At 49.1% G+C, this 22,322-nt stretch overlaps 1 protein-coding gene across 5 annotated transcripts in view; it reads right to left on the bottom strand.

The window, feature by feature from the left end:
- Positions 1-22,322, bottom strand: part of Slc44a2 (solute carrier family 44 member 2) — a 34,474-nt gene that overhangs the window by 4,452 nt on the left and 7,700 nt on the right. For 2 of the 5 annotated variants that reach the window (XM_063265728.1, XM_039081711.2), the window contains exons 1-20: positions 12,566-12,865; positions 12,064-12,112; positions 7,925-7,998; positions 7,746-7,830; positions 7,500-7,584; positions 7,259-7,369; positions 7,110-7,170; positions 6,902-7,025; positions 6,721-6,804; positions 6,521-6,633; positions 4,707-4,838; positions 4,123-4,222; positions 3,949-4,041; positions 3,449-3,533; positions 2,475-2,734; positions 2,297-2,391; positions 1,390-1,493; positions 1,228-1,301; positions 980-1,050; positions 759-847 (exon numbers count right to left, since the gene is read on the bottom strand). In XM_063265728.1, the coding sequence (XP_063121798.1) occupies positions 759-847; positions 980-1,050; positions 1,228-1,301; positions 1,390-1,493; positions 2,297-2,391; positions 2,475-2,734; positions 3,449-3,533; positions 3,949-4,041; positions 4,123-4,222; positions 4,707-4,838; positions 6,521-6,633; positions 6,721-6,804; positions 6,902-7,025; positions 7,110-7,170; positions 7,259-7,369; positions 7,500-7,584; positions 7,746-7,830; positions 7,925-7,998; positions 12,064-12,112; positions 12,566-12,602 (1,926 nt within the window). In that variant the 5' untranslated portion in view covers positions 12,603-12,865. Of the gene's footprint in view, positions 1-758; positions 848-979; positions 1,051-1,227; positions 1,302-1,389; positions 1,494-2,296; positions 2,392-2,474; positions 2,735-3,448; positions 3,534-3,948; positions 4,042-4,122; positions 4,223-4,706; positions 4,839-6,520; positions 6,634-6,720; positions 6,805-6,901; positions 7,026-7,109; positions 7,171-7,258; positions 7,370-7,499; positions 7,585-7,745; positions 7,831-7,924; positions 7,999-12,063; positions 12,113-12,565; positions 12,866-22,322 lie in introns of those variants that run through there. The other 3 variants (XM_063265729.1, XM_006242651.4, NM_001134715.1) reach the window with 2 other exon arrangements.

Raw genomic sequence — 22,322 nt, 5'->3', positions numbered from 1 at the left:
GCCTGGTCTAAATATGGAGTTTCAAATCAGCCAAAGCTTTTGGCTTTAGACTTTTGTCTCAAAATAAAAAACAAAAACACAGAGTTTGAGGCCAGTCTGGTCTACATAGAGAGCTTCAGGTCAGCCAGAATATGTAGACAGATCCTGCCTCAAAACACAAGAAGAGAGCAGGGCAGTGGTGGTATATAGTCCCAGCACATGGGAAGCAAAAGGAGGTGGATCTCTGTGAACTGCAGGCCAGCCTGGTCTACAGAGCAAGTTCCAGATCAGGCAGGGCTACACAGGGAAACCCTGTCTCAAAAAACCGAACAAAATGGGGGGGCGGATACCCTAAATAAATAACAAAATAATATTTTCCTACAATAATAGTAATAATAAGACCTATTATTAATTATTATTAGGGCTGGCAAGATGGCTTGGTGACTGAAATGCTTATCACCAAGCCAGATGACCTGTGTCCAATCCCTAAAACATGGTTGGAGAACCAAATTTCCTACAAGTGTCTGAGAGTCTTTGTTTTCCTTCCACAAGTGCATCCACCCCGCACAAAGCAAACAAATGTTAATGACAGTAACTCTAGTGCCTCTCAAGGAAAAGTCCCTCCATCCCCTGCCTTGTATGCAGCCGGCATTCAGTAAAGATTTAGGGACCAAATAACCAATGACTGTTCCACCCCTAACCTTCACCAAAGGAATCTAAGCAAATCCCTACCCCTACCTACCACCCCTGACCCTCGTCTGTCCCCCAAAGGTGCTCACCAGTATGGGGACCCAATAATAATTGAGAGGTGGGGCCGTGTCTTGCACAATTCTGATCCGATGGGTGAAGAAGAAGAAGGCCAGGATGCCTGTGGTGGATGAAGAGACATGCTGAGTCCCCAAGGAAGGGCTCCGAGATTACCCGAGCCTGACACCACTTTACAGTCACTCCCAACTGACTCCCACATGCCAGTATAGACAGGCCCTTTGGCTCCACTCACCCACGCTACCCACAATCAGAAGTTTGCCCAACAGGAAGAGGAAGTCTGTAACTTTGTCCAGGACGGCCACCCTGTAGGGGAGAGTGAAGGGGCAGTGGGACGGTAGGTTCAGATGGGGAGAGGGGAGAGGTGGGAGGGGAGGCGCAATAAGTGGAAGACTGGTTGAGAAAGGGGGCTAGAGCAGGAGGAGGGCTGGGAAAGGTGAGATGGGAAAGGCAGGCTGGGAGATGAAGGGGTGTCCCCCTAACCTGATGATATTTCTCATAAGCAGGAAGAAGGCGTTCCTGGCTGAGGTGCAGAAGTTGGTGCCATAGATAGCAATCTGGAGTGAACAGAAGGAGATTTGAGGCCCAGGGGACGGAGATGGGGAATCCTCCCACCCAGGGCAGCAACTCGGTCCTGTCGTTCACCATGATGTAGGCATTCCTATTCAGGAATTTGATAAACTTCTCTAGGCACCAGAAGCAGCACTTGAGACAGACCATGAGGAACTTGGCAAACTTGTTCTGTGCAGCTGAAAGAGAAGGGAAGGTATGAAGGTAAGATGAGACCCCCCCCCCCCCCAGACTCCAGCAAGACAGCTAAGGACTTCAAAGTCTGAGGTGTGCCTGAACTACAAGGCCAACAACTTAGTGACACTGCCTCAGCGTAAGAAAATTAATCACACTGCCATCTCCAAGGATCAGGAAGTAAGATCATCCTTGGCTATTTAATGCTTTTAAAACAAAGCAGGAGGGGCTGGGGATTTAGCTCAGTGGTAGAGCGCTTTCCTAGGAAGCGCAAGGCCCTGGGTTCGGTCCCCAGCTCCGAAAAAAAGAACCAAAAAAAAAAAAAAAAAAAAAACAAAGCAGGGGTGGCGATGTATAACTTTAATCCAAGCCCTCAGAAACAGAGGCAGGTGGCTCTCAATATCAGAGTTTGAGGCCTGCTAGGACTCTCCAGAAAAAAGCTGCCTCAAAATAATACAAAACAAAACAGCCTTGCTAGCCAGAGCTGCTCTCCCTGGACCCACCCCGCCTCCAGATACCCAGGACTCCAAGCAGTTCACTTGACTTTTCAGGGGTTCACTTTGTTGCTCTGGCAGTCCTAGAATTGGCTCTGTAGACCAGGGCTGGCCTCGAACTCTCACAACAGCTCTGCCTGACTCTGGAGTACTGGGATTAACGACCCGTGCCACCATACCTGCCTTCAATTGGCTCTTCTACCTGCTCCTCTGCCACTTAGCCCCACCCCTTCCACAAGCGGCCCCACCCCTCAAGCATGACCCAATCAGGGGCTAAGTCCAGTCCCTCATTGAAGCTACAGGAATGGCAGAACCTTTCAGGCGCTGATCCAGGTACTCCAGCATCACTCGGATGATCTGCACGATGGCTAGGATAAGAGAGCCAAAAGCCAAGGAGCCCGTGTGGTACCTAGAATCAGAATCGCGGATCAGTGGCCCAAACAGATGAGGTTCCTGCATCCCTTCCCTTCCCACCCCAACGCTCCTCTTTACCTGAGTGCGCGGCCAAAAGCAGAGAAGAGGGGGAAGGCAGGCATGTCATCGGGCTTTCGCATAGCCCAGTAATAGGAGGCAAAGGCTCCAGCCAGTGTCACCTGGCCCAGGGCTAGCACGAAGTTGGCTAGCCAGAAGAACATGAATGCATTGAAGATCTGCAGGCCCAGCAGGGCACGGTGGTAGGTCGACTCGCCGCCATAGAAGGCAAACTGACAGCGGCCATTAGGACACTGGCGGCTCTCATTCAATGGGAAGGTCTGGGGGAGGGGTAAGGAGCCAGTGTCAGTTCAGAGTACACTGAGGTTAGATCAAGGGCTGGTCCTAGACGTAAAACTACCCATTAAAGAAGTTCAGAAAAAGGTGTTGGAGGCCTGGAGAGATGGCTCAATAGATAAGGGGACTTAAAAATAAGGACTTGAGGGGTTGGGGATTTAGCTCAGTGGTAGAGCGCTTGCCTAGCAAGCGCAAGGCCCTGGGTTCCGTCCCCAGCTCTGAAAAAAAGAAAAGAAAAGAAAAAAAAAAGGACTTGAGTTCAAGTCTCCATTCCACTCATGAATAGGTGGGTGTGGCCATGTCCTAGCCTGTAGCCCCAGTACCATAGGGAGCTAAGATACCAGCTTAGCTCCGTATTTAGTGAGAGGTACTGTCTGAAAGGAATAAGTCTGAGAAAGGTAAAGTAGGACACCTCCACAGACACATATGTACACACACACACACACACACACACACACACACACACACACACTCCAGAATCAAGAAAAAGTTAGAGGGACAAAATGACATCAGATGAAAAAGTAAAACATGCAGGGCTGGGGACAGCCCACTGGATGAGCTCCTGACTTTGCCTGAAAAACTACCAGATCCAGTAAGGGCTTGAAAGCCCTACCCCACTCCGCCAAAAACACAGAGCAAAACATCAAGGGGAGGTTGCCAGGGCAGTCCTGTCCTCCCCACAGGGATAGGACGCCTACCTCTGGGTTGCAGGTTTTCCCCAAAAGTGGGCAGGGCGTGTCATCAACAATCTTGTACACGGCTACATTAGAGGTAGACAGGAAGCTGAAAGGTTCATTGAGGAAACCGAAAGCTGGAACTGAGAACCCAAGGTGTGGGGGGAACTCAGGAGTGCTGGCTCACCCTTGGAATCCTGAGACTGTGGAGGCCGAGGTGGGGAGGCCTGCTCAGTGACAAAGGTGCTTGCCACCAGGCCTAACGACCTGAGTTGGATCCCCAGAAATCCCCCCCCCCGCAGGGGAGTGCACAGCCCCCACATCGTGTCTTTAGACCTTTAGTACTGCTTCCCCCTTAACCAACATAAATGTAAAGTTTGTAAAACAAGAGCCACCGGAGGCAGGCAGGAGGTGCTCTTAGAAAAGGATCACACACCCATCACGAAGGTACAGCCCCACCGTCACTGCAGGGCATTTTAGGGACATCAGTCCCTGGGGACCCCAGACTAACAAGTGGTAGATACACAGAAGTGCTGGCCCAGTAGGCAATGCAGAGACACAAGAGGAAGAAAGTCACCAGTGGGTAGAGCATGGAGCACATGACATGTCCCACAGCCCTGGGGAGAAAGAGAAAGATGTCAAGCTCAAATGCCCTGGGCTGGGCCCCCCAGGCACACCCCTGGCTATCCAGGTTCCACCTGCTGGCTTCTTTGATGAGGGCTATGGCGATCAAGATCCTTTTGCGCAGAAAGATGAGTAACAGGATGATGACCACTTCCAGGATGCTTAAAATGATCACTGTGGAGAAGGTGGGTAGCCATCAGGATGGCTCATCAGGTAAAGACACTACACTCCCAAGAACCCATGGGAGAAGCAGAGAATTAGTGAGAGCTTCCTCTGTCTGATCTCCACACAGCAGGGTCTTGTTATAGACCACCCCTCTCAACAAGGGAATAATATACAATTTAACTTTTAAAAGTTAAAAGTAATAAGAAATGAGATTGATTTAAAAAAACACAATTAGGGCTGGAGAGATGGCTCAGTGGTTAAGGGCATTGACTGCTCTTCCAGAGGTCCTGAGTTCAATTCCCAGTAACCACATGGTGGCTCACAGCCATCTGTAATGGGATGGTCTCTTCTGAAGTGTCTGAAGAGAACTACAGTGTACTAACATATAAATAAAATAAATAAATCTTTGATTTCTTAAGAGCTGTGAGTAACCTGTTTTGGAGTCCCTCTTCCATCCCTCCATAAGCATGGGGGGAGGGGTGCCCCAACTCACTGAAAGCCATCCAAGTCTGCCTCAAGTGCAGGTACACTCGGAGGTCCGTCTGGAAGCCAAGGTCCACCAGGGAGACGTCGGAGCCTGCCTCTCCACGGAGTCTCGAGTACTCCGCGTAGCAGTGGAATATGCCTGCATGGAGCCACAAGTGCAAACGGTAACTTTCTTGACTGTGTTTTGAGACAGGGCAGTATGTAGAGACAGGTACTATGGAGCCCTGACTGGCCTAGAACTTAATAAATAGCCCAGGCTTGTGCTTGAAGAGTGGATGAGGAATGATTGGGTGTTAGGATGCCTCCAGTCTAATGACAGCCGACGCCAGCCAGGGACGGAGGCGCACCCCTTTAATGCCAGCACTTGGGAGGCAGAAAAAGGCAGACCTCTATGTAGCCACTTCCAGGCCAGCCAGGGCTATACCTGAGACCCTGTCTCAAAAAAACCAATAATATCACGTCACCTAAAATGCCAACAACAGCTCCAGCCATGATTAACATGAACAACTTTCTCATTGGTTTTTGAGACTATGTCTTACTATGTAGCAGGATCCATAGTCAAATTATGATCCCCCGACTCTGCCTCCTTGGCAGAAGACGACACACATGCACCACCATGCTAGTATGTCTGTCTTGGTATGTGGAGCCTAAGATGAAGGTTCCTTTCAGGAAGTTTAAAAGGAAGACAACCAGCACAAGGGCCAGGAACGGATCCGTGGGGAAAGACGTGTGCTGCCAACCCTGAATCCAATCCCTGGCACCCACATAGAAAAAGGAGAGAAACCGCTTTTGGAATTTGTCCTCTGACCTCTATATATGCATGCATGCAGTCATGCACATGTGCATGCACACAAACACACATAATAAGTGAACATAATATGAAAATACAGAAGAGCCAGGCAATGGTACCGAATGCACTCAGTCCCAGCACTCGGAAGGCAGCAGCGGGTGGAACTGAGTTCAAGGTCAGCCTGGTCTACAGGGTCAGTTCCAGGGCAGCCAGGGCTACATCGAGAAAGTCTTTCAACCACTCCCTCACCCCTACACCCCGCTAAAAAAAAAAAAACCCACAGAAGAAGAAAACTTAATCAGAACGTGAGACACAGGTTTGTGAGCCAGGCCTCTACCCTGTGCAGGCTGTCCTCTTGATGTGATCGTCACAATACTACGTTACTACCTTCTCATTGAGTTTCCGACCCAGAATACCAACTATTCCCATTGAGTGGTGGAAGTAATTAAACACAGGAGGCTTAGCCATGTGCCCCAGGACAGAGCTAGGAAGCAGCAAAGCTGGGATTTGAACTGGCACCTTGGGCACCACAGTGAGAAGCCTAGTCGCTGGGCTAAAGAGAGGTCTTCAGAATGCCTTTTGTTGTTGATGGAAATACCAAACTGGGCCCTGGGTCTCAAAGTTGAGAGGTAAGTTTTTATTCTTTTCTCTTTCTGTGGTAGAGGGGGAAGGAACTGAAGGCCTTGCATGTGCTTGCATTGTGCCACCGAGTCACAAGCCCAGCCCCCCGCTGGGGGATTCTAAGAAGGGGATCTACCCCTGAGCCAGAGCCGTAGCACCTCTCTGGAGGGCTACAGGCACATGCCTGTGTTTCATGCCTGAAGCTGGGTTTCATCCATCCCCTCTTGACGGGCTCTGCTGCCCCCAGGTATCCACAGCAGTGGCACGAACCTCTCCATAAACACGTCAGGTAAACAGTGAAGAGCATCTGAAGGCTTAGGATGACTCGTTTGAAAGCTGTCGCCAGGGCAGCAGACACTGGGTACTCTGCGGACCTTAGGCAGGGAGAGGAGGAGGAGGGGGAGACGCACCATAGCCAAGTACCAGAATCACCATGACGATCATCACCCAGACCATGACGCCTGCCAGGAATCGCAGCAGGACAATGAACATGAGGCTCAGCAGCATGGCGATGACCAGACCTCTGGGGATGAGACGGGGGCATGAGTGACACTGTCCTTAGGCTCAGGGATGTGGTAGCCGAGGGACAGCCACCTTCCTTCCAACTCACATGACAATCCAGTACCAGGATACAGTGTAATCTTCAAAAATCTGCATGGCGAGCTGCCGGGCCTCTAGAACCTTGTTGGCCTTTCTAGGGTTGGAAGAGACTCAAGTCATACCCAGAGCAGGTCAGCTCCAGTCCCACCCCAGGATGCCAGATGCCACACACTAGAGGGCTGTCCTCTCACTTGGCACCCTCCACTAGATCTGTAACATTCTTCCTGGTGCCGTGTCCGTCCTCATAGGTCGTCTCATTGCCCACCATGAGGACCCCTTTGCTGGCATGGATGGCCGGGAAGCACCGCTGGGCCACTGGGGGACAGAAGGCGCCGTCAGAGGGAGTCCGTGCACATTCCCCCGTCTGCACCTGATCTTTGTGGGACCCCCAATACTCACAGGGTTTGCTGGGGATGATAACCGCTGGGCACTCCCCATCTCTGAGCACCTCAGCTACCCCCTGCAAGGAGAATGGGAAGAAGGGAATCCCTGAGGTGGGCCCCTTCCTGTGTCCACCACCCGAGCACCAAAGGGGTCTTTCTGCTCACTTTATTGTTCTTGAAGCCGGGCACACAGAACTGCTTGTAGTAGTCAAAGTCGCGAGAGTTGCGCGCACTCAGAAAGGTGAGATAGCGGTCTGGACACTGCTTCACGCAGATCTGGGGAAGCGCAAGGAAGGGATATGGAATCAGGAACGAGACCCCATCCAGGACCCGACACGGAGGCCCCACGTGATGCTTATGAGGGGAGCTACGGGAAACATCAGGCGGAAGAGGTGGAACGCGTTACCTGAGGGGTGGGACAGTGAAATTCCAGCAGGACCAGGGGGCTGGCACACTTCACGATGTTGAAGTAAAACAAGAATGGTTTGTCCCTGGGGTTGGAGGGTGAATAGAGTTGGTCAAGAGTTCTTAACTACTGGGCCCAGAGATGATTCAGGGGGTTAAGGCGCTTAACACTAAGCCTGCTGTGGTCTGCCAAGACCTCCATGTGGGTGTTGCTCTTAAATGCGCATAGGCAAATAAATAAACTCACGCATTTTTTGTTCCCTTTTGCCCACAGAACTCGCCCCGGCTATCAGTGGGGTAGATCACCTTCCGAGGGTCTCCATGGGTCCAGGCTGTGGAGAGACCCAGAGATAGATAGGCTCTTCACTTCTCAGCCACAGCACCACCCTGAATGGCAGTGGCTGTGCCTGCCCTGCCAGCACTCACCTATGATGCCCACAGCCACGTAGCCTACGATGGCCAGGAAGAGCAACACACAGCAAATGATATCCGTGCATCCCCTGGGGAGCAGAGCAGCATTAGTACATGTCACATTAAACACCCCCTTTTTATGAATAATCTGAAATGTGGACCAAGAATCCTGTGCTTTCCTCCCTGGTTGTTTGAGACAGGGTTTCTCTGTATATAGCCTTGGCTAGCCTTACACTCACTCTGTAGACCAGGCTGGCCTCGAACTCGAAGCAATCTTGTCTGTGTCTGCCTTCCGAATGCTGGCATTAAAGGTGTGTGCTGCCATGCCTGCACTTTTTTTTTTTCCCATTATTTGAAAACGGGACTCACCATGTAGCCTTGGCTGGCCCAAGACCTGCTATGTAGACCAGGCTGGCCTCAAACTCAGAGACCCATCTACCTCTGCCTCCTGAATATTTCGATTGAAGAAGTGTGCCACCACACCTGGCCTATGTTCATTTTAAAAACTTTTAATTTTTATACTTACGTGTATGGGTGTCATAACCTCACAGTGTGTGTGCCTAGTGCCCATGGACTCCAGAGGAGGGCATGAGGTCCCCTGAACCCTCAGCCATCTCACCAGCCCCAAGTCATATGAATTGTGCTGCTTCTAAATGTCCTAATTGTGTGTGTGTGTGAGAGAGAGAGAGAGAGAGAGAGAGAGAGAGAGAAAGAGAGAGAGAGAGAGAGAGAGAGAGAGAGAGAGAGAGAGAGAGAGACAGACTCCTTTTTTTACCCACTAAACATTTCTTCCGGCCTTAAGTTTTATTGTTTGGGTTTTTTTTTTTTTCAAATCTTTTTTCTTTTTTTTTTTTTTTGGTTCTTTTTTTCGGAGCTGGGGACTGAACCCAGGGCCTTGCGCTTCCTAGGTAAGCGCTCTACCACTGAGCTAAATCCCCAGCCCCCAAATCTTTTTTCTTAAGGCTTATTTTTTATGTGTGGGAGTGTTTAATCGCATCACATGTGTGCCTCGAGCAAGGCCACAAACTCAAGTTGCAGGTGGTTGTAAGGCACTGTATGGGTGCTGGGAACAAATCCTGGTCCTCTAGATTTGCAGCAAATATGTTTAATGGCTGAGCCATCTCTCTGGTCCTACACTTTTCTATGTGCCTGTGCACAGCCGGAAGCCAGAAGAGTGAGCTGCCTGGAGTTACAGGCATTTTGAAGGTACCTGGCTTGCTATGGAGGAGCTAAGATCCAAACTCCAGGCCATAGGAGTGGACAAGCGCTCTTAACCACTGAGCCATCTCTCCATGTCGCCATACTTCTCAATCCACAACACTTAAAAACAAATCCATCTCTGTCTCTCTCCTCTCTCTTGTGTGGTGTGTGTGGTGGGATGGGGGGGTCTAGTGGGGGGGGTGTTTGGTGTGGGGATGTGGGTGGTGTGGGGGTCGGGTGTGTGTGTGTATGGTGTGGGGGTGTGTGTGGTGTGGGGATGTGTGTGGGGGGGTGGTATGGGGGTCAGGGGTGTGTGTGCAAATGTATGCTCATAACTTTGAGGGGTTCATTTCCTCTCACCATTATGCAGGTCCCAAGGACTGAATGGCAGTTGTCAGGCTTCCTGGCAAAGGCCTTTACTTGCCGAGCCACCTTATGACCCTTTTCTGTTTATTTACTCATTTAACACAGGGTCCCACATACTCAGGGCTCTACTCAAAGTTGCTATGTAGCCAAGTTCACCCTGAAGCCCTGAGGGTTCTGCCTCCACTGTGTGCTTGGGTTGCCTCCTCATCCCTGTTGAGCTTACTCAGTGCGGGAGTAGAAGGCAGGGCTTCCTGCATACTGGGTAAACACTCTATCAGCTAACCATATCTCCAGTCCTGGCTTTAAGAAAGCAAAAAACCTGGGGCTGGAGAGATGACTCAGTGGTTAAGAGCACCCCTGCTCTCCAGAGGTCCTAAATTCAATTCCCAGCACCCACATGGCGACTCCTCTGATGCCTTCATCTGGCATGCAGGTGTGCTGGCAGACAGAGCACTCATACGTTAAAAATAAATAAATAAATAAATAAATAAATAAATAAATAAATAAATAAATAAAAATTTTTACAAAGTCCGAGGTGCTGCAAAATTCTCTCAGTGAAGAACCACTTGTTGCAGGTTGAGTGTGGTATGCACCTCTTCAATCCCAGCAAAGACAGGTGGATCTCTGAGTTGGAAGCCAGCCTAGTCTACATAAGGAGTTACAGGGCCATGTAGAGAAACCTTGTAACTTTGTCTCAAAAACAAAACAAAACAAAAAACAAACAAACAACCCCACCGCCCCTCCCCCAAAAACCACCACCACAAACCTCACGCAGGACTGGAGATATGGTTAGCTGACAGTGTTTACCCAGTATGCAGGAAGCCCTGCGTTCCCCTCCCGCACTGAGTAAGCTCAACCGGGATGAGGAGGCAACCCAAGCACACAGGAGGCTCACACCTTCAACCCCACCAACTCTGAAGCAGAAGCAGCTGGACCTTTGTGAGTTTGAGGCCAGCAAATCACATCCAGGACAGCCAGGGCGTTGTTACACAGGGAAACCCTGTCTTGAAAAACCAAAGCAGACCAAACCAACCCAGGACCTGCTGCTCTCCTCTTCTGGAGGGCATGGGCTCAGTTCTCAGCCCCTACATGGTGGCTCTTAACCGTCAGTAACGACAGCAAAGGGTCTGATGCCTTCTTCTGACCTCAGTGGGCAGCACACATGCATGTGATGCACATACATACATACATGCACACAAACACACATGTAAAAAAAAACAAAACAAATCTCCCAGGAAGAAGGCCTTGAACTATTTTTTTTTTTTTTTAAATAACTAGCCAGGGAGTGGTGGCCAGCCTGGTTAAAGAAGAAGTTCCAGAATGGCCAAGGCTACACAGAGAAGCCCTGTCTCAAAAAACAAATATATATATAATATTTATAATACACACACACACACACACACACTAAAAGAGATAGTTCTCAGTTTAAAAGCACTAAGTTTGATTCCAACCGTTCACCTGGAGACCCACAACCTTCGGTAACTTCAGTCCAAGAGGATCTGACTCCCTCTTCTCCTCCTTGAATAGCAGCCAGCCACAGCGCAGACCACAGACATAAAGGTAGGAAAACATCTCTACAGTTCCAGGGGCTCTGAGACCCTCTCTCATCCTCCATATGGTGCGATGCAGACAAAATGTTCATGCACATAAAATTAAATCTAAGAAGGAATACTAAGCAGAAGCTGGGTGTAGCAGTACATACCTTTAACCCAGTGCTCTTTTTAAATTAATACTTTTATTAATAATTTGAGAATTCCATACAATAGATCATGAGTGTATCAATACCTCTTCCCTCCCCCAGGCCTTGAACTTTTGATCCTCTTGCCTCTTAAGTAGCTGGACTCACAGAACTTGAAAGGCACTTATTCAGCTCAAAATAGTTTTGTCTATGTGTACAAGGCTCACGCAGAGGCAGGTGGGTCTGCGAGTTCAAGGCCAACCTGGACTACATAGAGAGTTCCAGGACGGCTAGGGCTACACAGAGAGACCCTGTTTCGAACACAAATTAACAATCACCCCAAACTAAACAAACAAACAAAAAGATGGGGTGGGAATAGCACCCAGTGGTGGAGCCCTGGCTTAGTACTGAGGCAGGGGAGTGGGGGTGAGGGAGGTGGCCATGGTGATGGCTCAGGAGATGGGAGTGGACTATTTTGGATCTTTGGGACACATAATGAAGAAAACCAACTCATACAAGATGTCCTCTGACCACCACACCCGTACATGCAGGCAGGAGCGCACATAAATAAATGTAAAAAAGAAAACGATCTGTGTATATGTGCACAATGCATGCCTAGTGTGTGCGAGGCTCAGTTCTATTCCAGGCTCCACTAGGAGTCGTCTAGGACCTTACGGGAACTAGGTTTTGAATCACTGAACATTGCAATGGTTATCCTGCTTTGCTAGAGTACACACAATGGGACACATCTCCCCTTCCTTCCCTCGTGCCCAGGAGGGAAGTGTTTTGTTTTTTTTTTTTTTTTTTTTTTTTTTTTTTCCGGAGCTGGGGACCGAACCCAGGGCCTTGCCCTCGCTGGGCAAGCGCTCTACCGCTGAGCTAAATCCCCAACCCCGGGAAGTGTTTTTACCTGTTGTAAATGGGTCCTTTAAAGGTGGGGTCATATTTCTGAGGCGTCCCTGAAAGTCAACAGGATGAAGTAGGGTGAGAAAATGATACAGACATCAGAAGATGCTGGCTCCTAAGCCATCAGGAGCTCTTAATTGTATCTGCATCCTTCCAACAGGGGACTACACCCAAGGTCCGAGGTCATCAGACCATTGTCCGTGGTCTGATTCGTCAGCCGGCTGTCACCCAAGAAAAGTGCCTGAAAGGGCTTACAATGACCAGAGTAAACAACACAAAGCTCTCTGTGGAGAGGCACTGGTGTTCTAGGGAAGCGTGCCGGCCAGGTCCTCCGTAGAGAAGAGTGGAAGGGTGTCTGTGGCAGCTGTGGGGACCACTGGGGTGATGGAATCTAGCATGGGGACCGCGACTCAAGTGCAATCCCTTTCACCTCCCTTTTGCAACCTTCCTTGCCAGTTCGCGGTCCCCGCTGCTGCCCCTGGGGTGCCTAAGGAAAGCTCGCGTACCGTGCTTCCCGTAGTAATGCTGCGAATCCTTCCCCATTCCTGCGGTGCAGCCCTGACGGCGCCCGGGCTGTCGGAGCTCTCCGGGACACAGCCGCCACCCGCTGCAGCTGCTCCAGGACAGCCCAAACCGGTCGGACAGGCCTCAGCCAAAGAACCAAGGGGAGGGACCGTGCCAGGGGGCAGAGCCGGGTGGGGCCGCAGCTGCTACTGCCACTCATTGGCAGGCCAGATTTAGCCCTCCCTGCCCCCACCTTTACCCAGCCCCTACCCTGGAGCCTGAGGTGCCTCTGGTTTTGTCCTCCACCCACCCACTTTCCACCTACCCAAGAGGCAATGTATCCAGGGACACCTCTAAACCCTAAAACATCACCTAGACTATTCCACCCTGCAGGACGGAAACTGAGGCACAGGGAGGAAGGAAAACAGCAGACACCAAAGAGAAGGCATTTGGTCTAAAACTCAAATAAATGGATGAATGGGGGGGGGGGTCGATTGGCCCTTTATTTATCTATTTATTGAGTGTCATAGCTTAGGCTTGTGTACAACTCACTGTTCCACCAAGCATAACCTTAACCTACTCATCTTGTGTCTCCACCTTCCCAGTGCTGGGATTAAATTAGGCTGTTTATTAGGCGATGGGAATGGAACCTAGAGCTTCTCACCTACCAGGCAAACACTTAATGAATCAAGTTACAACTCTAACCCTTACTCTGGATTGGATGTTTGTAACAAAAGCTCACTGTGTAGTCCAGGCTGGCCTGGAACTCACTATCCTCCTGACAATTGTAGCACTTAGCTGCTCAAGTCCAACCCCTTGAAAGTTTGGATTTCCTAATTTATTTTTAGATTTATTTAGCTTATTTTATGTGTATGGGTGTTTGCCTGTGTGCACACATGTTCTCTATGTGCATGTGTGGTGCCCGCTGACGTTAGAAGAGGGCATCTGATTCTCTGGAACTGGAGTTACAGACTCTTGAGAGCCACACCACCATGTGGGTACTGGAAACCCAACCCAGGTCTTTCACAAGAGCAGCAAGTGCTCTTAACCACTGAGCCACCTCTCCAGCCCCCTTATTTATTAACTGGTTTATTTTGATACAGAATCTCACTATGTAGCCTTGGCTAGCCTCTAACTCTCAAGGAGCCACCCACTTTGGCCTCCAGAGTGCTGGGATAAAAGGCACAGGCCAACTTGTCATACATATATAATTTTTAATTTGCTATTTATGTGTATGATGTATGTATATGGGTTGGTTAGTTAATTTGCATAAATCTAAGAGGTCAGCCTCTCCAATCTCTCAAAACAAGAAATATCTGGCTAGATCAAATGTAAAATCAAGTTCAAGAGTCTGGGATACAGAGTCCCACAACTACTGCTGTAGGAAACACCAATCCTGGCCTCAGAGATTGGGCACAGGAGGCCAGGGGGGAAGCAGCTAGCACTAGGGCTGCAAAAATGGAAACGTCTAGTTCTTTGGAAAGTCAGTTATCTCAAATGATGGTTTGCTGGGGCACACAGGTGAAAGGAGGTCTTGCTAAAGCAAACACGTGAAAGAATGTTTTCCTGAGGCAGACACAGGTGAAAGGATGTTTTGATATAGCAGACACAAGAAAGGATGCTTGATGGAGCATAAATATGACCCCACCAACAGCGGGAGACGAGCTTGGTTTGGTTACTCTGCCTTGATACTCTTTGCTAACGACTCTCGAGTATTGGTTCTCCTTACATAACATTGTTAAGCTCAACTTGTGTTAATGCCCCCAATGAGAGAAACTCACCAAAAAGGGTGGTTCCTGCAACAGCTTTCTGCTTCTGGTTGCTAAAAGGACTGGACTGTAGCTGCTTGTTCGTGCCTGGTATCTGCCTGCCTAGAGGACTGGTCTGCTACTGCTGAGTCGTATTTGATGTTTGCTACAGGACTGAACTGCTGCCAAAGAAGATCATGCTTGCCCCAAAGAACTGTTGCTAAACAGGTCCACTTCTTCCACATCCTAGTAACTTTTCTCTTCAGTCTTCAGTCAACGTAGGGGCCAGCAGCAGGTGCCAGTGTGGGGCATACAGCTGGAGTAATGCTATACAATTGGCATAAAGGTATCCACACAAATTTAAGTATACTGTACATTTCCATAAGGGTATTTAATCCACCAGGAAGTGCACTGAAGAAACAGGTATGCCATTGGTGTGATTGTGATGTGTACATTACCATAGGACATGTAATGTGTGCATGGTGAGAGTCACTGTACCTTCAACTCTACTACACACACTCAAACCAACCACCAAGCCACACTGGCGCATGGCTTAGAGGTGTACATCCCTACCTAGAATTCCCTAGTGAAGGACGGGGTGGGGGTGGTTCAGTGGTAGAATCCCCCAATGATGGGGGCATGGCTCAGTGGCCAGACTTACGACTGCCTAAGATTTGAAAGCACTGAGCATTCTCACACAAAAACCATGAATACCTACAGCAGCCGCCTCCCAGCCCAGCACACCCAGCCAGGCCCTGCACTCTCCTCAGTTGTCCTTAGAAAAAGGCCACCTCCCCTCCTCTGGCTCACTGTAAGGAAGCCTTAGGTGACCCCTAAGCCACAGGCTTCAACAAACAGGCAGGGCCAAAAGCTTCCAGACTGAGGTTGACCAGAACTCCCAAAGAAGCTGTTTCCCAAAGCCCCAAGCAGCCTTCACACAGCTAGGTACGCCTCGACTAGGTTTAGCAGTGGACAGAGTAGATTCGGTCCCAGGCTACAAGCAGCTTCTGTTCCCAGCTAGACAGTGTGAGCGGTCGCCCCACCACCACATCCTCAATGACAGCCCTCTAGTTGCTCCCTCCCACGGATTCATCCTGAGCCCACAACTCTTCACAGAGGCCTCAGGTTCACCTTATCCTTGTCAAGGTCACATGCAAACCTCCATCTCTCAGCTAGGACCAGCAAGGTGATGACTGCTCCTTCCACGCCGGGCTCAGGTCAGAGCCCAGTGAGTCTGTCTCCTACCCAGTTCCTTTGAAATAGAGAGCTTAGTAGCTTGATTTCTGTAAAGCCTTAGGTTCAATCCAGTCCTCAGCAAACTCTTTCCCCTAAATGCTGGGCTTGGTGGCCTACAACTGCACCCATCATCTGAGAAGCTGAGACAGGAGGAATGCCTTGAGTTGAGGCCACCCTGAGTTACATAGCTAAACCCTGAATTTAAAAAAAATTTAAACCCTTGGGGCTGGAGAGGTGGCTCAGTGGTTAAGAGCACTTGCTGTCCTTGCAGAGGATGGGAATTTAGTTCCCAGCTCCCACATGGCAGCTTCACCTGTAGCTCGAGTCCAGGAGACAAGCCATCCTCTTCCTACCTCTAAGGGGACCATGCAGGAACATGATGAATAAGCATGCAGGCACTCACACATGCACATAAACCACAAAAAAGTAAATAAGTGCTTTAAAAACTCTATGTGTGTATTTATTTATTGGGATGGGGTGGGGTGTTCAAGGCACAGTTTCTTTGCGTAGCCCTGGCTATCTTGGAACTCAGATCTGCTTGGCTCTGCCTCCAGATGCTGGAATTAAAGGCATGCACCACCACTGCCTGGCTGTGTTTTAAACATTTTATAACCCCTGAGCAGGTCACTGTAGCCCATAGCTGTAATCCCAGCACTCTGGAGGTAGAGGCAAGTGGACCTCCTGAGTTCTGGGCCAACCTAGTCTACATAGGGAGTTCTAACTCAGTGCTACACAGTAAGACAATGGTTTTTTGGTTTTTTGGGGTTTTTTTTTGTTTTGTTTTTAAAACAAAAAACAAAAAAAAAAAAAAAAAAAAAAACACCAAAGCAAAACAGAAACTAAACCAAGAGTTTAAAGCTGGCCCCGTGTCCCACACCTGTGACCCAGCATTATGAAGGTGCCCTGGGGAAGATGCATAGCTGGCCTCAGCTATACAGTAAACTGAGGGCCTACTACATAGAAGGTAAGCCCCAGCTACAGATTTTCAGTCCACAGATAAAACAAGTCTTTAAGTCAGCAGGCCTGGGATGTAGGTGGAAGTCAATAAATTTAACCTTGCCCTGACTCAGAGGCAATAAATTCCACAAGAATTAATCATGCTAATATTAAAAAAAAAAAAACAAAAACCCAAACTATTAGAAGCATGAAGAAACTGCAAGAAACTGTGTCTTTGACAGGGAGGCCGGCAGACGGAGTGGGGAGCAAGATAAGGGAGTATTCGATGATTCTGCTGTCAACTGGGGTCCCTGACCCAAGGGACAGCCACATGAAGACAGGTACTGTGTCACCCTCTTTACCTGGGGAACCCATCCCTGCCAGGCCTCCTACACTGTCCACCCCCAGTTAGGTTTGATGGGCAGGGGGAAGCCACTGAGAGTGACTGAGCAGTAGCATAAACCTGTGAGGGAAGGAAACGTCTGTGTAGTCTAGCAGCTGACAGCTCTCTCTGTTACAGAAAGATAGAACTCAGATTAACCTTCAGATAGAATTGGGATTGCGGGGACTGGGAGCGGTGGGATGGCTCAGAGGTTACAGGTACTTGCTGCAGAGACCGATGACCTGAGTTCCATCTCCAGGCCTCGAATGCTGAAGACAAAGAACTGACTCCTGCAAGTTAGCCTCTGACCTCTGACCTCTGACCTCCGTGTGATGCCATGAAATAAACGAGCATGCCTGCCTGCAGGCCCACACACACAGAATAGATAGATGTAATTTCACGTAACTGTAGAGAAGGCACCGGGACGGACTTGGCTCCAGCCTGGTACCGAGGCCTCTCAGGAAAAATTGAGAACATTCCTGGCACAGTCTAATGGGTTCCAGTAACCCTCATTAAGCTCAGCTGCTTGGGGAAGGGAAGCTGGATGAGAGAGGAGGGGAAGCTTGCAAGAGTTTCTGATCATGGAGGCTGGTTCACCCACTGCAGGATGGGAGAGGCCTGGGTCTTTGCAACCACAAAACCAGACAATGTGAACAGAAAGCTGAGTGTGAGAGTGGGGAGGGGAAGTGGCTAAGGCCCCTGTTTAGGAGGTATGAAGTCCTTCTCCACTCCTAGTGCTGAATACACACGTGCTCTGCGCTTCATGTCAACCCTTGGGAAAAAGAGGTAGGAGAATGGGAAGTTTGAGGTCACTGACTGGGACTACAGCTAAATGGGTAAGAGCATTTGATCTATAAGCATGAGGGCCCAAGTGTGAATTCCAAGAATCCATTAAAGGAGTCACTCAGCTGGGCATAGTGGCCATGCCTTTAGTCCCAGCACTTGAGAGGTAGGGGCAGGCAGATCTGTGTAAATTCAAAGCTACCCTGGTCTTACAGCATTCCAGGACAGCCAGGGCTACACAGAGAAACCCTGGGGTGGGGGATGAAGAAAAACAACAACAGAGGTCTTACTATGTGTGTAGCAGCCTCCAAGACTAAAAACATTCTATCCTGCAGGGGGGCAAAGAACAACAAAGTGGCTTCAAGAACTCCCTAAAATTGAGTAGATTCACTAGACCCTCTTTGTCAGAGTAAAGAATAAAAGCTGAGAGTCCCTCTCAGAGGAGATGAAGCTAAGAGGCAAAGGAGAGGAGGAAAAAACTGCAAAGACACCCACACAAAAAGAACTGCCTGGAAGAGGTTTAGACCAACTGAGGCTCCCAGAAAGGTCACCCTCCAACCTATTGAGCTGCCTGCGAGCTGTGCAAATGTGCTCCAGATTCCCTGCTTTGGGAGTTGTCACCCATGCTGGGGTGGGCTTTGGTGATGTAGCAGTTTTTGATTTACTTCTCCTGTAACTCCACATCCATTATTCCTGTAAGTAACCCCTGGTAAAACTCATTGTTCACCAAGCTGGTATCTGCCCCACTTTGGTCTGCTGTGAGTTCCCTATCTGGGGTGAGTAGACAAGTGTGTTTCCTTTCCTCAGGAAATGTTGTCAAACAATGGCATAAACCAGACATGGTGGCACACACATTTAATCTCAGTCAGTTCCAGGTCAGTCAGTACTGCATAGAAAGACCCTGAAGAAAGAAAAATAAAAAAAGCCGGCGGCGCCTCACGCCCTAATCTCACCAATTGACAGAGGCAGGCACATCTCTGAGTCTGAGGCCAGCCTGGTCTACAAAGTGAGTTCCAGGACAGCCAAAGTTACACAGAGAAACCCTGTCTCAAAACAAAACAAACAAAAAACCTCAAACAAAAGGCAGAGAGTAGCCGAAGAAGACAAGGTTACCTCAGTTCTCTACTCTCAAGTGCTCATACCACACACAAAGAAGATGGCGAGTGTCGCTTTGGTCTAGTGAGATGCCAGAGAAGCAGTCTCAGCAGGCTGTACTCTGCCTTACATTTGAAACTCAAGGCACAAACATGCACATACAATAAATAAATCTTTTTGTGCTGCTGTTTTGTTTGTTTTGAAAAAAATATCTCTCCATAGCCCTGGCTGTCCTGAAACTCACTCTGTAGATCAGGCTAACCTCGAACTCAACTCACAGAGATCCTCCTGTCTCTGCCTTGTGAGTGCTGGGATTAAAGGCCTGCCCCACCATGCCTGGCACAAACATTTTTTTTCAAAATCTGCTTGAGCTACATGAGACCTTGTCACAATACACCCACACACACACACACACACACACACACAGACATACACACAGAGACACACACAGGCACACACCCAGAGACACACAGAGACACAGACATACACACACACAGAGACACATACACAGAGACACAGAGACACACAGAGACACACACACAGACACAGAGACAGAGACACACACAGACATACACACACAGAGACAGAGACACACACAGAGACACAGACATACACACAGACAGACAGACAGACAGACACACACACACACACACACACACAGAGGTGGAGAGGAAAGATGAAAATAGAAAAGCAAAAGCTAACTTAAGTGGGATCTTGCTTGACAGTTAAACTGAGGCCTCTGGCTAATCCACATAGCTGGTGACCAACATAGCACCACAGTTTAGATGACAACCAAGCCCTCCAGCGTCTAATCTGGCTGTTTCTCTGGGAGCTCCTGCGTGTAGGATTGGAATGCAGTCTGTGCCCTCCCCAGCTACAATCCTCACTGGGAGGTATAAGACAAAGACTAGCTGTACACAGTGGGGCCTTTGGGAGATGATTAGGGATTTTTTTTTTTTTTTTTTTTTGCCTCGTGGTTGAGCCCTGGTGGCTTTCTAATAGAGCTGGGTCTGTGGCACCAGCCTGTCATCCTCCCCACTGAGGAGGCTGAGGCCAGAGTATAACAAATTCAAACACAGAAGGGGCGCAAAACCACCCTAACGCGGTCATTCTCTTCCCACTGCCTTAAGCTCCTGTCGTCTTACCCTCCCCACATGACTGTACCTCCAAGTGTGACAAATAAACCATTTCTCTTTATACTCCCGCCCCCCAAAAGGTCAGCTTTTGAACGTGACTAGCCGTAGAATCCTTGTGGAGAGAATCCACTATTGAGGGGCTAGGGGCGTGGCTCAGTGGTACAGCACTTGCCTGGCATCCCTGTCATAGCTGACTTTATGCCAACTTGGCACAAGCTGGGGTCATCTAAGAGTAAACCATAATTGAGAAAATGCCTCCAGGTTGGCTCTTCTTGGTTGTCAACTTGACTACATATGGAACTAAAACTCCAAAACTGGAGGGCACACCTGTGAAGAATTTCTGCATAATTTGAAGTAGGAAGATCCACTTCTACTCCAGATCTTTGATGTAGGAAGACACCTTTAATCCAGATCTTTTATTCAGAGCTAAGCTGGGCCATGCCTTCTGCAGGAAGGCTATAAAGGACATGGAAGAAGGAAGCTTTAAAATAAAAGATTTATTTATTAAATATACTGTAGCTGTCTTCAGACACACCAGAAGAGGGCACCAGATCCCATTACAGATGGTTGTGAACCACCATGTGGTTGCTGGGATTTGAACTCAGGACCTCTGGAAGAGCAGTCAGTGCTTTTTTTTTTTTTTTTTTTTTTTTTTTTTCGGAGCTGGGGACCGAACCCAGGGCCTTGCGCTTGCTAGGCAAGCTGTCTACACTGAGCTAAATCCCCAACCCCCAGTCAGTGCTCTTAACCACTGAGCCATCTGTACTTGGCCTGCTGACCCTGCCCTTGCTGGCAAGTTCATTTCTTCACCAGCATTAAAGCCTATTTCTGGATTTCAGGATTCCAGCATATACAGAAGACCAGCTAAGACGTCCCGCCTGGAGGACTGAGCAACTACTAGATTCCCGGATTTCCATTCACAGCCAGCCATTGTTGGATTAGCTGGACTGCAGCCTGTAGATCATTCTAATAAACCTGTGGAGGCTTGACTGTGCTGGGCTCAGGGAGCGGCACTATTAGGAGGTGTGGCCTTGTTGGAGGAAGTGTGTCACTGTGGGCATGGGCCTTGAGACCCTCTTCCTTCCGCCTGCTTTGGGATCAAAATGTTGAACTTTCATTTCCTCCTGCACCATGCCTGCCTGGATGCTGCCATGCTTCCACCTTGATGATGGTGGACTGACCCTCTGACCTGTAAGCCAGCCCCAATTAAATGTTGTCCTTTATAAGAGTTGCCTTGGTCATGGTGTCTCCTCACAGCAATGGGAACCCTAATTAAGGCAATACTTAGATAGATAGATAGATAGATAGATAGATAGATAGATAGATAGACAGACAGACAGACAGACAGACAGATTCTTTCTGTAAGGTCTGTTACTCTAGACTCTAGAAAATCCTGATTAATACAGCCTCCATAAAATCTGGCTGTAGCCTGTCCCCTGCCCCAAGACAGGGTGTCTATGTAGCCCTGGCTTGTCTCGAACTCACAGAAATTCACTACTTCTTAGTACTAGAAGGGTATTTTCTTAATTAGTGAGTGATGGGGAAGGGCCCAGTCCATTGTGGGTGATGCCACCTCTGAGCTAGTGGACCTGGGTTCTATAAGAAAACAGGCTGAGCAAGCCACAGGAGAGCAAACCAGTGAGCAGCACCCCTCCATGGCCTCTGCTTCAGCTCCTTTCTCTAGGTTCCTCCCTAGTTTAAGTTCCTGACTTGCCTTTCTTTGGTGGGCTGTGATTCTGGATATATAAGCCAAATAAAACTCTTTACTCCCCAAGTTGCTTTGGGTCATGGTGTTTCATTAAGGCAATGGTAACCCTAACTAAGACAATCCCCAGTGAGGCATAGGGGTGTGGATCAGTGGTAGAACTCCCTAGAATCCGCCAGTGAGGGGCCGAAGGCATGGCTCTAGGGAAGAGCATTTGCCCCCCATGTCAGTGGCCCTCAGTTCTATCCCTAGCATCATGGAGAAACTCTCTCTCTCTCTCTCTCTCTCTCTCTCTCTCTCTCTCTCTCTCATACACACACACACACACACACACACACACACACACACACACACGGGGGGGGGGGGGTCACCTGCCTCAGATTTCTTCCAGCAAGAAAATCACCACCACATAAAATCCTGTGACCTTGGATCAAACTCGGAGCTAACTCTCGTTTTGTATAACTTACATGGTCTATGGTCTACAGCATGGAGTTAAGAGCAAAACCAACCAGACCCAGATCCAGGAAGAGGCAGTGGGGGCTGGGGAGAGGGCAGCAGCAGCTAGACTGTGAAGTCAGTGGAGGGAGGTCCAGCCAAGCTGGGCATGAGGGCTCATCTACCCAAGCACAGTCAGGGTGGGAGATAAGGGAACTGACATAGGCAGTTTGCCATGATGCTTTTGCCGGGACATCAAGTGGCACCCTGCCCCCACAACTTCCAAACACTGTCTAAGTCAAG

This window comes from Rattus norvegicus, chromosome 8, assembly GCF_036323735.1.
Source record: "Rattus norvegicus strain BN/NHsdMcwi chromosome 8, GRCr8, whole genome shotgun sequence".
Classification (NCBI taxonomy): domain Eukaryota; kingdom Metazoa; phylum Chordata; class Mammalia; order Rodentia; family Muridae; genus Rattus; species Rattus norvegicus.
The sequence above is the reverse complement of the archived record's forward strand: the minus strand, read 5'-3'. Positions and strand labels throughout refer to the sequence as shown.